Raw genomic sequence first — 14,834 nt, forward strand, 5'->3', positions numbered from 1 at the left:
TGAGGCAGAACACAATGAAAAATAAGCAAAACATTAATGTGACAGGGTAGAGTTGCAGGCCCAGATGGTGTCGGCCTGGAAGCTGCAGTTTAAGCGCAGCTGTGCATTTTTAATACACAAAATGCAAACAAAAAAGGCACATGGGCCAAAACAAAGGTTTAAGCAAAATTGTTCCATCCACCCTTTACCAGCACCACCATCCAGTAACAAACTGTTCCCTCACCAACTCCCTCCACCAAACAAAGGATTTTCTCCCCTTTTTATACCATGTGGCTGGAACCTAATTATCATAAATTATTCAATTAACTCCAGCCACATTCTCACATGTATTTTGGCAGGGATAGGAAATTCCCCTCACACACCTGTGCACACTGCCACACTGGCCTAAAAAGTTGTTTTAGAAGGCTTCTGTTTTTCCTCTATTTACATTTATGTTTAGCTTTTCTTAGCAACAACAAAGCTTGCATATGCAATCTCAGTTTGGTTTGAACTACCAATACCATGTGAAGGTCTGAACATTTCATTGACAGATGTACAGTGGAAATATTTACTCTGATTCCACAGCATTTGTAGTTGAGCGCTTAGTTTTACACTTCTCTAGAGACTTGTTTAATTGAGGTACAATGTAATTGCACCTTATGTAATTATTCCATGTTTATTATTATTATTAATAATAATAATAATAATAATAATAATAATAATAATAATAATAATAATAATGGTTTCATACAGAAACATCCCCACACTACACTAAGTTATAGCTCTGACACAGTGGGAAGGAGAGCATGTCTTTGTTTCTAGATTTGTCACACACAAGAAGATTATACATGAGATGCATGTACTACAGTATATATAAGCCTGTAGATACTCAATAGACTTTGCTTCATGCACTTCTTTGAAAAGCAAGCCCCAATGTTCATTTAGAACGCCAGGCAGTCAGAGCATGTGAAAAGTCTGTGCTCAGCAGAGCTCTCCCGGAAACAGCTTGGCTTAAATAAACAGGAGGAGCAGCACAACTGATGGCTCTGGGTGAATGCAGATCTAAAGGGGTTAAAACAACAAAAAAGACATGAAAAGGGTAGAAGATACAAAAGCATTAGCACAGCAATATATGGTCTACAATATATAGGCCTACAGTGTATTTTTTAAAAGGTAATGGCAATAGGATGCAGTATTTAAATTGTAACAGTTGTAATTGTAAACATATATCTTATTTGCTATATCATTCATGTTTTGTTTTTATTTATAAATCACATACTACTAAATGCTTTAATACTGTATGAGTCTTAAAAGAGTGATAACATGCTTAAGAATCCATTTAATTACAGCTTATATGCATTAGGAAGATTTATCACTAATCCTATATTCTTGTGCTGAAGATCTTTTTTTGTTGTTGCTTGAATTCAGGAATGTTGGTTTTTCAAATGCATCGCTATTGATTAAAAGTTGCTTGATTTGAACTATTTCTTTCTGGTACTATGAACAGGTTTAGGCACAAGGCTTTTAAGAATCTTCTACATTACCTTTTTATAAGAAGATATTTACCGGTACATAAACTTCTCATATAGAGGCATGACAAACAATAGCATGTGCCCCACAAACTGTTGATATGAAATGGGTAAAAGCATGTTGGTCAGCTTGTTTAATAGAGTATTAAATCCTTAATAAAGCTTGACAATGAATAGTGTATGCATATTACATGAGTAGTGTCTCTTATGCTTTACATATTAAGGTATGGTTGCAAGTATATGTTTAAAATATGGAATCTACTGAGGTAGAAGCAAGCAGATGGAGCCATTGTTTTCCTGCAACTAAAACCACATTTTGAGAATGTAAACAAACTGGTCAAAAAGGTGTGCTGTCTGATAGCATGTAACTAAAGCACAGAAGGCAAAACACTGGAAGACTGGGTAGTAACAGACACAAGGAAATATATTATTTTAGAAACCCTGATCATCTCAGCCATTCTGAGTAGAGAAGTCGAGAAGAGTAGAAAAGCCCGACTCAAGCCTTCCCGACTCATCTCATCTCATCTCATCTCATCTCAATTGGCTGTACAGAGTCTGGATGAAACCTAGCAGTGTGCGTGCCCTTAAAACCAAGATTATGCAGATTTCAGTCGGGATGTCTTCAGATTTGAAGATTGAACATGTTGAATCTTTTTCAGAAGCAGTTTCGTTCAGATGTGATCCGTCTGTCTGTGTGCAGCGGTTGCCGACCAAGACTGACTGAGACCGATTAGTCATAAGGGTTTCAACCAATGGTGAAGCAGGTTTAAGTGATGTAGCTTGTCATGTAACTTGTCATACAAGATGGCGGAATATTGACAGCTTTAGTTCCACAGGTAAAAATACATTTGTCCTGAATTGCTCTGAGTGTCCCGAATTCAAAAATACCACATATGTGCACATTTGAATAGTTTTTTTTAGGCATTTACTAATCAAAGGTGAATTATCAATTTACCTTTTTATTATCAATCTACTGGCAGCCTATATTTTCTTGCTGCACTAAAACAGAAGTAACCGGTGTGTCGATCTCCAATAGGTCACAAATCACAAGCCCCTAGATCCACACGCTGAGAAAAAAACACCAAAGTCAAATAAAAATCAACAGGTTGGATTTTATTTACCACAGGCTAAAATGTACCATACAAGAAGTCAAACACTGCCTGAAACATTTGCACAGTGTAAATGGTCAATAGCTAGATTAATAGGCTAAGCTCTTCTTTAGGTTGCCTCGTGGAGCAGTCTCCGCCATCTAATCAGCATACAATGCCATGCATAATATGAGGGTTGCTATGTTGGGCTAAGTTAATACATAGTACATAGTAATCACCAGTATCTAGTTGTGGTCAGTAATTCAGTCTTAGCAGTGTACGACACCCAGTCGGGAAAAACTCAATTGTGATGTCAGACCAAAACTGGGGGGTGTGGATTCCCACACAAATACAAACTGGAATCATTAGCAGGACTGATCTCTATTAGCTATTGCTCTAATTTTTTTTTTCACATAGTGCTTTACTGTTTTGAAAGGATCTCAAGATATCCCTTTCCATTCGGGACTGGAAGTAATCCACATGTAAATCACAGGCAATCCTGCCAAAAGTAAAGATGTACCCTGATCATCTACCTCTCATTCTCAGAACAGCAATAGGCATTACATGTGATAAAAGTGTCCCTGTACTGTAGCTCTGTTACAGCTTCATGTAACTTAGGCAGGTGCAAGATAACCAATGCAGCTGTCTGGTCACGAGGCACTGCAGCTTTTACTCATTCATAGGTATCACTTTGATCCCATGTGCATTGATGTAAGTAAGGAGAATCTTTGCCCTCCTCTCGATCACATCAATAAGCTTCTCGATTCCTTGGCGGCCTCCCTGACTTTCCCAGTAAACTTTATCAAGAAACAAAGACTGGAGGAGCCTCTCTCGTAGACGTTGACTCTTCAGCACAGAGACTGCAGATTCAGGAAGCCTGTGGGGAACAACAAAGATGTAACAATTAAAAAAAAAAAAATTACATTTTTTCCTACGCTTTATTAACATTTATTAGTGCTTGGACACAGGACTAAATCTTATGTTTCTTCCTCCTCTTCGGCCTCCTGCACAAGCGTAAGGGAGGGCTTCAATTGTGCAATTGTGTTTTTAAATGTATCACAGGGATACACTAGTTGTGCATGATTAAGAAGTTCTGCATTCCATGTGTATGTATATAAAGCATGTGTTTGCGCTAAACGAGCACGACTGTACAGTACAGTGTTTCAAATTTGTATATTTAGCATTTCCATGTTTTTGTTTTATGACAGCTAATTGAGATTTTTTTTTTAATTCTATACATGCCATGTTATTTACACTAGAGCATCAACGTGCAAAGCTATTTGTTTTACGTTAGAAATGATTTCTTTGGAGGTTCTTCTGGCTTTTGTGGTTATATGGGTGAGTGTTTTTGATTTTTGTACGCCTAATGTAATGTAAATAATAGTTTTAGGCCTATTTGAATATTATTTCGCCATTATTTACAGCTGCTCCGGCGCACAGTCTCTCAGCCTGTACAAGTGTACATGTAGGTTTTAAATACTCGTTCACCCTATATCACTGACTGACACGGTTTCTATTATTTATTTACTTACTCTGTACAGTACAATATAATGCTTTGTTACGCTTGTGAAAAGCTTGAAATGTTAGCTACGATCAGCCATTCTGTGTGCATTCTGGGAGCTGTAGTTCAAACTGGAGAGCGTTCCTAAGTGATTGTATTGTTACAGGTCCAGTCAGAACTACACAAAAACGGTTACCAAATCGAACAACTGCACAGCATTCGTTTTTAAAGTACTTTTTTTATATTAAAATACACATTTTTAAAGCTCCCCACCCACAATAGACATTAAAGACTACTAAGATGCAGTAACTTGCCAAATGGGTGAATAATAAAAAACCGCTCTCCCGGCACCAAACTTACATGAAAAACCAGCTGATTTTAAACCATTAAAGGCTGTACAAGAAGCACAGGAAGGTCTGTCTGTTTTGGTACAAAGTTTTATCCACTGACACTCTGTCACGCTGACATTTAAAGGAAGCAATGCCAATATCTTGTACATTACAGTATCTTTCATCAGGGGCTAAAGTTATGACATTATACCTTTTATACAATAGACTTACACAGCTGAATACAGCTCAATTTAACTGCAGGATGCAGATGTGAATGACAGGGATGTTAAGTCAGGGAAAGATTGCAATTCATTACACCCCCTCCTAATGCTGCTGTCCTTATTTAGGCTTATTTATTTATTTACCAAAACAGCACAACTCCAAACACAATAAAAAAAAAAACATGTTTTGAAAATCACACACACACACACACACACACATAAAATATATATATATTTGGGAAATAAATGCAAAAGATGCCTTGATATTAAGTTCTAATTAGAAGACCCATTTTTGTGCCAGGTATACTCACTCCTTGATGCCTTTTAGCAATTTAAAATCCAGATTGTCTTCACCTCTGTCAAAATATCCCCTATTATCAATGAAAACCAAATGCCTCGGATCCAATTTTCTCTGAATAATATGCACCAGCTCAATGTTGTCTTGGTCATCGCATTTCAGATACAAGCCTCTCTCTACACAGGTATCCTCCTTTCGAGGTTTGAATCCACAGCAATTCCTGTCAAGGCGATTATAGACCTGTGATAAATAAATACATACATATGTTTTAGGTGGAAACAGCAATCCAGAATTTTCCAGGATACAAATTTTAGAATTAGAAAACATTGTTTGTGCTAGTTTTAACTACCCCAAAACTTAACAAAGAAAATGTTTACCATTGTAGGTCAGGGATTAAGAAAAGCAAATACACAACAATGCATCATCTGAAAAATTTAATAAACCAATGTTTTCTTTCAAAAAGGACAAATATTATTGCAAAAACAATGAGGCCTGGAGTAACTAAAACCATGTCGTGCTAACAGTATATCGCTTCAGTTTGGTCTGACTTAATCAGGCTACAAATCTTGTTGAGCATTATCAAAATAATGCTTACAAGGAGGTCTTTCTTTTACATACCATAGCCAGGAAGTTGATTATGGAAAAATAAGTATCCAAGACCTTTTGTGCTGTGAGACAGCATTGTTCATCTATGTACCGTTCAGACAAGTTTTTAATGCTAAAATCCCCTCAAATTAAAAGATCACATAATTCAAAAGTCAAAGTAGCATAGATAAACGCCATGGGTTTTTGGGGAGTCAATCAGGTCTATGGGGATGAGATAATATTGGTGACACTCTATAGCTTAATAACTGTATTGACTTCCATTTGCTTATTCTTGTTTTGTTTTTTAGAGCCTGCATAGCAGCGGGTAAAGCAAGCTGAAGCCTGGACTGGCAGCAGGCAGCTGTGGAGCATGCTAATGACTGTGTATCAGGGTACATTTTATAAAAATCTTCAATTTGTGCTTCCCTGACCATGTAGTTCGACACTACAATACACTGGGGCAACTTACTGAAAAATAGTGCTAAACTCTTTTTTTAAAATCATGTATAGTCTTGTTTGTTATGAGGTAAATGTCTCCAAGGTAATGAAAAAATGTAACAACAATTTCATACCTCGTCGTTCTGTGGTTAGGTTGGCAAAAAAAAACAGCATTATTGCCTGATACAAATATGAAGATCAACAGAATGAGAAACTGATATGTTAGCTATGTTAGCACAAGGAATTTTAAAGTCTTATCTACCTGCAGCAAAAAATCAAAGAGAGCCAACTTGCTCCATTCAAAGTGATGTATATTTGAACATCCCCACTCTGCTTTGGGCACAATACCACGGTGCCAACATTTTTGCTTAAGTGAGTGCTGGTAAGATCCCCAGTTAAGTCTCACTGTAGACTGTGCCTCATTGTCTGCTGGAGAGAGGGATGAATCCCACAAGATAACAGGACATGGGTGGCCATCTATAAAATAAAAGACATCATTATCAGTTAGTAACAATTTGACAAACAAAATAAATATTGGTTGATAAACTATAGCCATTCTACCTCAATAATACAGTTAAGGAGTGAAAATAAGAAACCAGTCATAAAAAAGCAAAACAAAACTGGGTCAACAGAGAAGCTCAAGATTTTTATTTTTTTATTTTTTTATTTTTGTGAGGAATGTTTAGCCAAGGGTTACATTCTCAGAGTTATTTAATTCAAATCCTCATTAGCACATTTTTTTCAGAAAGAAAAAGCGCACCCAATAAACTTACCAAACCAGAAATAAACAACTCAGACGTGTTAATTTAGGGGCTTGTCTTAATAGGTTTCTTATTCATTTTGAGATTTTCATTGATGTGCATTTTCCTTTCCGAATCTTTTTAGCTAAATGACAATTTGGAGAAAAAGTTTTGAGAATCTAGCTCCAGGTATCATCAAAATGTTAATTAGTGGTTCTGCAGATATAGGTATAACTGCAGTGTGCAAAAATGAAAAAAAAAATTAATAGTTTTTTTTTTTTTTTTGGGATGTACACATCAGGTTTAAATAATTAAAAAATATATATGTATTCCAGGCATTTCGGACAGTGTAGTGAACCTGTTTTTTTTTTTTTTTCAAGAATTCTGTGGATGAGGTCCTCATTGTCAGAATAAAATGTTAATTCCAAGAGGTTCCAAAGCTGACCAGACAATGTGACCTAAATTCACTTTATAGAGAATAACATCTTTACATAAATTAAATTGAGTCTAAAATATACTGTATAGCTTTCCTAAGCGCTATCAATCACAAGCCAGTGCTCATGACCAAGTAGGTCACCATAGCCAAGTATAGGTTACAAAACTCGCAAGAATCTGTTCTAATGAATGTTTATACCAAGTTGCATTACAAATGGATGAATGATCAGTTCTACAATAGATCTCAAGAAGTATGACATACTGTGACAGAAAGACAATGATTCTTGGTGGTAAATCTCCCTCCCGACCTGTAAGTAACGGGAACAGAGTACCCTGGACTACTTAGCCTGACACTTCGTTCCGAGGGTTAAAAGGAAGTCATTTGAAAAGGGGCGGAGCTTCGGTACACTAACTCATCGACCCAGAAGAGAAATGATGTGGCAGCCCGGAAGGACCCGTGTTCTGACTATAAGTATTGTGAGTGTTTGATTGTCTTGTCTAATTGTTGCTTGTTGTTATTAGACAGCTGACACGTTCCGGAGCTGTTGCCAGAGCCAGCACAAACCCAGAACATTACTGCACTTGTATCACCATAAACGGACTTGTGTATGTGTTTTGTGTTTAATGTGGGGGTACAATTATGTAATTAGACTTAATCAAAGTCCTAATAATAGATAAAGATAACCTGATTAAACAAATGACACAAAAACATGATACTTTTTCAACATTTATTTATCCACAAGTGATTCAATATTCAATATCCATGTGTGAAAAAGTATGTGAACCTTTAGATTCAGTAACTGGTGGCACCCCCTTGAGCAGCAATGACTTCAACAAAGCTTTTCCTGTAACTGTTGGTCAATCTCTCACATCGGTTCTGAGGAATTTTGGCCCATTCCCCCTTACAGAACTGCTTCAACTCGGTGACATTTGAGGGCTTCCTTGCATGGACAGCTCGCTTCAGGTCCTGCCACAACATTTCGATTGGGGTTTAGGTCCGGACATTGACTAGGCCATTCTAAAACACGGAATTTCTTCTTCTGCAGCCATTCTTTTGTAGATCTGCTTGTATGTTTAGGATCATTGTCTTGCTGCATGACCCACTTTCGGTTCAGCTTCAGCTCACAGACGGATGGCCTGACATTCTCCTCTAGAATCTTCTGATACAATGCAGAATACATGGTTGTGTCAATGATGGCAAGCCGTCCAGGTCCTGAGGCAGCAAAGCAGCGCTAAACCATCACACTCCCACCACCATGCTTGACGGTTGGGATGAGGTTTTTCTGTTTGAATGCAGCGTTTGGTTTTCGCCAAACACAACGTTTCTCATCTATGTGCTCTTTGGCGAACTTCAGATGGGCAGCAATGTTCTTTTTAGAGAGCAGTGGTTTCCTCTTGGCTATCCTTCCATGAACACCACTCTTGTTCGTCTTTTTCTGATAGTTGAGTCATGAACACTCACATTAGCCAAGGTGAGAGTGGCCTGCAGATCCTTGGATGTTACTCTGGGGTTCTTTGTGACTTGATGATTTTCCGGTTTGTTCTTGGAGAGATTTTGGTAGGATGACCACTCCTGGGTAGAGTGACTGTGGTCTTGAACTTTCTCCATTTGTAGACTATCTGTCTGACAGTGGATTGGTGGAGCCCCAAATCCTTAGAAATGGTTTTGTAACCCTTTCTAGACTGATGAGCATCAATAACTGTTTTTCTGAGGTCCTCAGAGATTTCTTGATCGTGGCATGACGTGTTTCCACACACCTGTATGGTGAAGACCAAACTCACAAAGTTTCTGATCTTTATATAGGGTGGGGCCTCCCAAACTCACCCCTAAAGATCTACCTAATTATTTAAACACCTGATTCTAATTATCCCCTTAATTGAGTTGATAAAACCAGGGGTTCACTTACTTTTTCACAGACCCTGAATCTTAATTACTCATTGTTTGTCTAATTCATACATCATTTTGTTTCAAAAGACATGGAATTGGTTAATATAAACCCTATGGATATATTTACCATGATAGCCTTCTTGAATCCAATTGATTCAAGAAGGCTATCATGGTAAAACATTGGAATTTCCATAATTATCATTGGGGTTCACAAACCTTTTCTCGGCACTGTAAGTAATACACGCCGCTGTATTACTTACCATCTTTATTGTTTATTGTTTGTCTTGCCATCAGGCACTGGACAGAAAACTAATAAAACAAACCTTTGCAGCTGGATTATAATTGTCTGTCTGTTCATTGATCACCAGCAGCTGCACACTTTGCCACACATACTTACACCTCTACTTTATCCTTGTTGTCAGGGATACAGTATGCACCCCCTGTTGATAATACAAGGAATCATTTACCTAAATTTAATATATTGAAAACAAACGTATTTAGGTGGTCAAATAGCTTAATTCATGATTATATTTAAGCAACATTGATTCACCTTCAGGTGAGTTACTTCTTTAACATAGTTATCATCTTGTTTGTGAGATTGACCCCCCTTTGGTGGTTCAACTTTACTAAAAGATACAGTCAGAGCTACTGTATGAATAGAGGAGTACCCTGGATATGAAACACACTAGAGCCACTGCAAGATCCAGGATGAAAAGGGGCAAAAGAAATGTTACGGCTTAGCAGAGAACATATTTAAATGAAATACTGTACCTGCAGCCAAAGATGAAGAAATGTTCTTTCAAAATTAGTGAAGCTGAATAATACGCCTAGTGCTCCAGATAAGGTTTTGGGTCTGGGAGTAATTTACTCTCTAATTTTAACACTGAGAGAGTAAAATGCAACATTACCTTGAAGTCATGAGTAATCTCGATAAATACTGTACAGTCTTTAATGGCAATGGGGTAGGCATTAAAAAAGAGCCATCCATTTTAACTGCAATGTTACTTTGAACTACTGTACAAAAACGTAGTATTAAAATAGAATCAGAGACAACAGTTATTCACTTTATTGACTGAAGATAAGCACAGAAACAGAACATGTATATGAAGATAAGCACAGAAACAGAACTTATATTTTAACATTAAATTCTTAAACTCAGTGAACATGTTAAAAGTTCAATATAGATACAGATAATACAGATAAATAGTGAGTTTGTCACTTGTTGGGTCAAGTCTAATTTAATTGAATCTACATACCATATTGGTCACATTCAACTTCAGATACCTTTTATTTAAAAAATATAGGGCTGCTAATGTACTTGTAGCCCCAGTGCTGTAAGGGTAATAAACATGTCATATTGTATTCTATGTATAGATATGCATTTGGAAGGAGTCCAATGTGAGCCTTGTGTTAGGGTGTATGTACGTTTTCGATTGCAGTGACTTAAAGGTATCCATGGTTAGAATGGTGAAAAGGTCTACCATTGTATAGGTTAATTCTATGTGAAGACTGTTGTATCAGCTAATATGAAACTGATGTAAACCAAAACCAGATGGTAGAGTATGGAATTCTATAGAATTAAGACTGTGCTTATTCAAAGCCAGATTAATGCAAAACTATATAATCTTAGGGGAGATTATGTTTCAGTGAATTGCTCAGGTTGTAATGGACCTCTGGACCTGTTCTGAAAGGGCATTCCTAGTTGAAGGTAATGGCTAATTACTATTTTGACTGCAAGTTAGGTGACTACCATTATTACACATTATTGCAAACAAATGTAATCATGTATGGAATACATCATCTGTTAAGAATAATCTTTCATTAATCAATAAACCGTGTAATTTGGATAATTATAAAGTAGAATTGTCTGATTCATTATAAATTAATAAAGTTACCACAACCCTACAGTTTACCACTGGCAAAGGTACTAACTACACTATATATAATACTAACTACACTATATATAAAGTGTTTAAACATTGTCTTAGCAACAGATTATAAACACATTTTAGTTAATCCAGATGGTTGTCATGCTGATGCGCTGGGGAGACCGCACTGTGGTTGATCCCTGGAGCCAGCATCACAGCCGTTGTGTGTGCTGATGCGCTGGGAGGCAAAATAAGCTGATCCCTGGAGCCAGCATTACACTTCAGCCATCAACACCAGGCAGAAGGATATCTACATCATCAGATGGAAAGAAACGCAAATGGATGGAGACGCAGATGGATCACATTAGTTTACTGTAAAGCTACGTCTTGGCTGGTGCTTATCTTGGCGAGAGCCGATTTCAAATCAGCATGAAGTGTTAACATCTACTCTCATGTAATGGAAATCATGTATATACAGTCAACCTCGGTTAACTCGACGTTAACTTTATTGTTCCCTCATAACATACACTGAAAGAACTGCATCTGCTCTGTGGGCTATGCGGATACTACCACTAGGTGGCAGCAAATAACTAACACTCTTAAATCCAATACAAAACAAGTAACAGTAATTGTTGTTGAATTAAAAAATGTATTTTATTTGGAGAAAATTCGGCAGCAAGACTGTCTGTCGAATTAAGCGAAGGTGTTGACTTATCCACCAATCGACAGTTAACCGAGATTGACAGTACTTTGCATTATACTGTTTATTTTGGTAACCCTTGTGTTTTGTGTGTTACCAGCAGAGTCTAAAGCTATTAAAATAAGCACTCAATGTTTAACATTTGGGTTTACAGTGTACGTTTAATCGTTCTTCACTACACTTTGCTGAAAATAAATATTATGTGATATTCTCTGCGTATTACATAACATTTTAAGAACGTCAGTGCCGCTCCAGTAATATGTCAAAGCAATGTTTTCAAACACAGCCTGGACAAAATATTAATTTTGATTTAAAATAATTACAAGTGGAGTATGTTTTCTGGCTTTGGGCCTTACATAACAACAATAAACAATAAGACAATTACAGTATTGTATTTGAATAATAGTTAAAACAGCTTTCAAGAAACAAATTGCTAGAAATCACAGCTTGCTGATACAGCCTGCTGAAACTAAGAAAGTTTGAAAAAGGTGTTACCTTAAATAATATGGAATTACCCTTTTCATACGACCTAAATCAGGGGGAAGCAACTTGGGCAACTCCAGTCCTACTCCTTTAATAATAAATTGAACCAATTAAACTTCTGCCCAGGTCCTAAAGTTACATACCACTGACCTAAATAGCGATCAGCATGTGTTGAAAACATTATTGTAATGGCATGTGCTGATTGTTCATAGGGATGGGTAATACCAGGAGAGCTATTCCAGGCCAGGTTTAATAGGTTTACAGTATTTAAATAATCAGCTGCTTTGAGACCTTAATCTAAGTCAAATTGGTTCAAGAACATGGATGGAACATGGTCCTTATTTTCGCAGCTACCTTTTTTATTTATTTATTTAAATGTCCACAGATGATAAATTCTCAGCACGTGGTCATTTACATTGACCCTGGGGTGTCAATACAGTAATAATAATGTAAATATCATCTGTCACTAGTTGATACCCTGTTGGGTGTTGTCCAGGCATGTACAGTATAGGGAGATGAATGTAGCTTAGTTTACCATTCAGTGCAGTTTAGCAAATCCCTAGGTCTTGGCCATTAAAGACCATGCACTTTGAAGTGTACAGTACTGTACAGTGTGTTGCATTCTAATGTATTTTTTTGTGCAATGAAATACATGAAATACCAGACTTGAATGGAATTTTTTAAGATGCACACTTCCTTTTCTAGTTAGATCATTGAAGAGTAAATGTGATTTCTGCGTTAAAACTTGTGAGATAATGAGACTCCAAATACTGTACCAACTAAAACTATAATACATAGTACAGTACTCTACTAGACGTTTCATTTTTTAAAGTGACAGCACTAAATATGTGTTCATTAAAATATGTGAAAACAGGCATTTTGTTTGCTTCCTCTTAACAAAGTTTTAGGTTTTCATCATTGTTGTATTAATATTTGTGTCTAGAAAGTATCAAGTCTAATAAGACTGTACGCTTTTACTGTAACTGTGTGTTAATTAAAAATAATAATAATAAAATAAAGATTTTCTTCATGGCATTACCTTGAAAAGGGGTAAATCTCCTGCATACAGCTGGAACACTTCTGTTCAGTCCAAGGATCCTATCCAGGTGGAAAGCAAATACTTCACTCATATCCATGTGTCTCTTAATAAGACCACATCGTCCTCGACAAAAATATATTTCTTCCACCCCGTTGATGCTTTCACCGAAGGCCCTCAATGCACCTGTACTTTCAAACAGGATCAAGCCCCGGTGTTTAGAAGGGTGGTCTTGAATCGCGGTGACATTACAATCAGCCAGAATGCGCAGGGCTTCAATATCCTCTTTGCTCAACCAAGGCGGTGCACTCTCACTGTATATCCTTATATTACTGTCTAGCCCATCTATCCTCGTCTTCTGGCGTGCAATTACACGTTTAATATGTGAATTAACTTGTACATCTGATTGCACCGTTTTCTTAGCATTTTCATCTCCGTACCCCTTGTTATTATTTGATACCAACCTTTTGCCCCCACGGAGGTGACCGGCATCCCCCAGAAACTGTAACCCATTTTGGTCAACTTGTGCTTTTTTAATAGAGTGTTTCCTCCGGAGTTTCGGTCTCACAGTCCCCCTGATGTTTGCAGGCTTGCTGCGTTTGGATTTTAGTGTGATATATACAACATTGGGCTGTAATGAAAAATATATATCCGGAGAGGGTTCGCCAGCGCGCACAGCCCCCGGACCCTGTGAGCTTTCCAAAGGGGGTTCGAGCTTTGGCACATGGATCTCTCTGCTTCTGTACTTCTGTCTTTCAGATACCAAGTCCTGGGGGACGCCTTGCCCTACTTGAGCAACAAGAAAAAACGCATATATGAAACAAGCACTGCCGATCAGCAAATTCCTTTTTGACCTCAGACGTCTTGTGTTGCATATCCTTAGAATCCTGGCACAGGGGTGCAATACAAGCGAGTTTATTATTTTGCCTTGACGAATTAAAGTCATCTCCATTGTCATCAAACATGATGGACTAAACGTAATGTCATCAGATTCTGTTTAGCGTGGTGCCGAACTTTGGAATCTCGTTTCCAATGTTTTGCGTGGCGATTTGTAGCCTGTAACTAACACGGGATACCCCGCCAGGAGCAGGCTAGCTCTAGTCTTATCAGTCAGGCTGAACAGTGATTTGGTTCTCAGACTGAACAGACAACTGTGCAAACAAAGTTGACTGAGCCAACGTGTGAACTAACATAGAGCGAAAAAGAGGCGTTATCTGATCTTACAGTGAAGCTGAACAAAATAAAGTAAATGAATGAGTGGCATCTATGTATTTTGGGATATGTTATTTACACATGTCCAAAGTATTTATGATTAATTTCATTTTGAGTTAATGAACTATTTATCCCGTATTAAGAATAACCCATGTTAAAACAAGTGTTTTGCAAATGTTTCAGTTATAGTTGGGATGTACTAGTACATTACATATATTATGTGTTATTTATGGCCCTTATACATGATCATTTACAGATACAATTAGTGATATAATTATTTGTCATTGTTATTTAAAACATGATACAAAATATTATTTAAAAAATTATCTATATCAGTTTTTTAATGTATCATTGTGTTCTATTTCAGTGTGTTTTAATGTAATCAGGTATTAAGGGGATAATTCTTAAATGTTGTTTTATTACTTAAATAATACAAATAGTAAAGAATAATATAATAACTACAGGGAGTGGACAAAAAAATGGAAACACCTGGGTAAATGAGGG

General features: G+C 37.1%; 1 protein-coding gene across 1 annotated transcript; it reads right to left on the reverse strand.

Annotated features, from left to right (window-relative positions):
* Nucleotides 1-2,600: 2,600 nt before the first annotated feature.
* LOC117408881 (Golgi-associated kinase 1B-like) lies at nt 2,601-14,264 on the reverse strand. Its single transcript, XM_034014266.3, has 4 exons — nt 13,122-14,264; nt 6,231-6,445; nt 4,959-5,185; nt 2,601-3,473 (listed from the first exon to the last, which is right to left on the reverse strand). Exons 1-4 carry the CDS (start codon nt 14,074-14,076, stop codon nt 3,266-3,268), a joined length of 1,605 nt encoding a protein of 534 aa, XP_033870157.3. The 5' UTR covers nt 14,077-14,264; the 3' UTR covers nt 2,601-3,265.
* Between the last annotated feature and the right edge of the window lie 570 nt (nt 14,265-14,834).

The sequence above is a fragment of the Acipenser ruthenus genome, chromosome 2 (assembly GCF_902713425.1).
Source record: "Acipenser ruthenus chromosome 2, fAciRut3.2 maternal haplotype, whole genome shotgun sequence".
Classification (NCBI taxonomy): Eukaryota; Metazoa; Chordata; class Actinopteri; order Acipenseriformes; family Acipenseridae; genus Acipenser; species Acipenser ruthenus.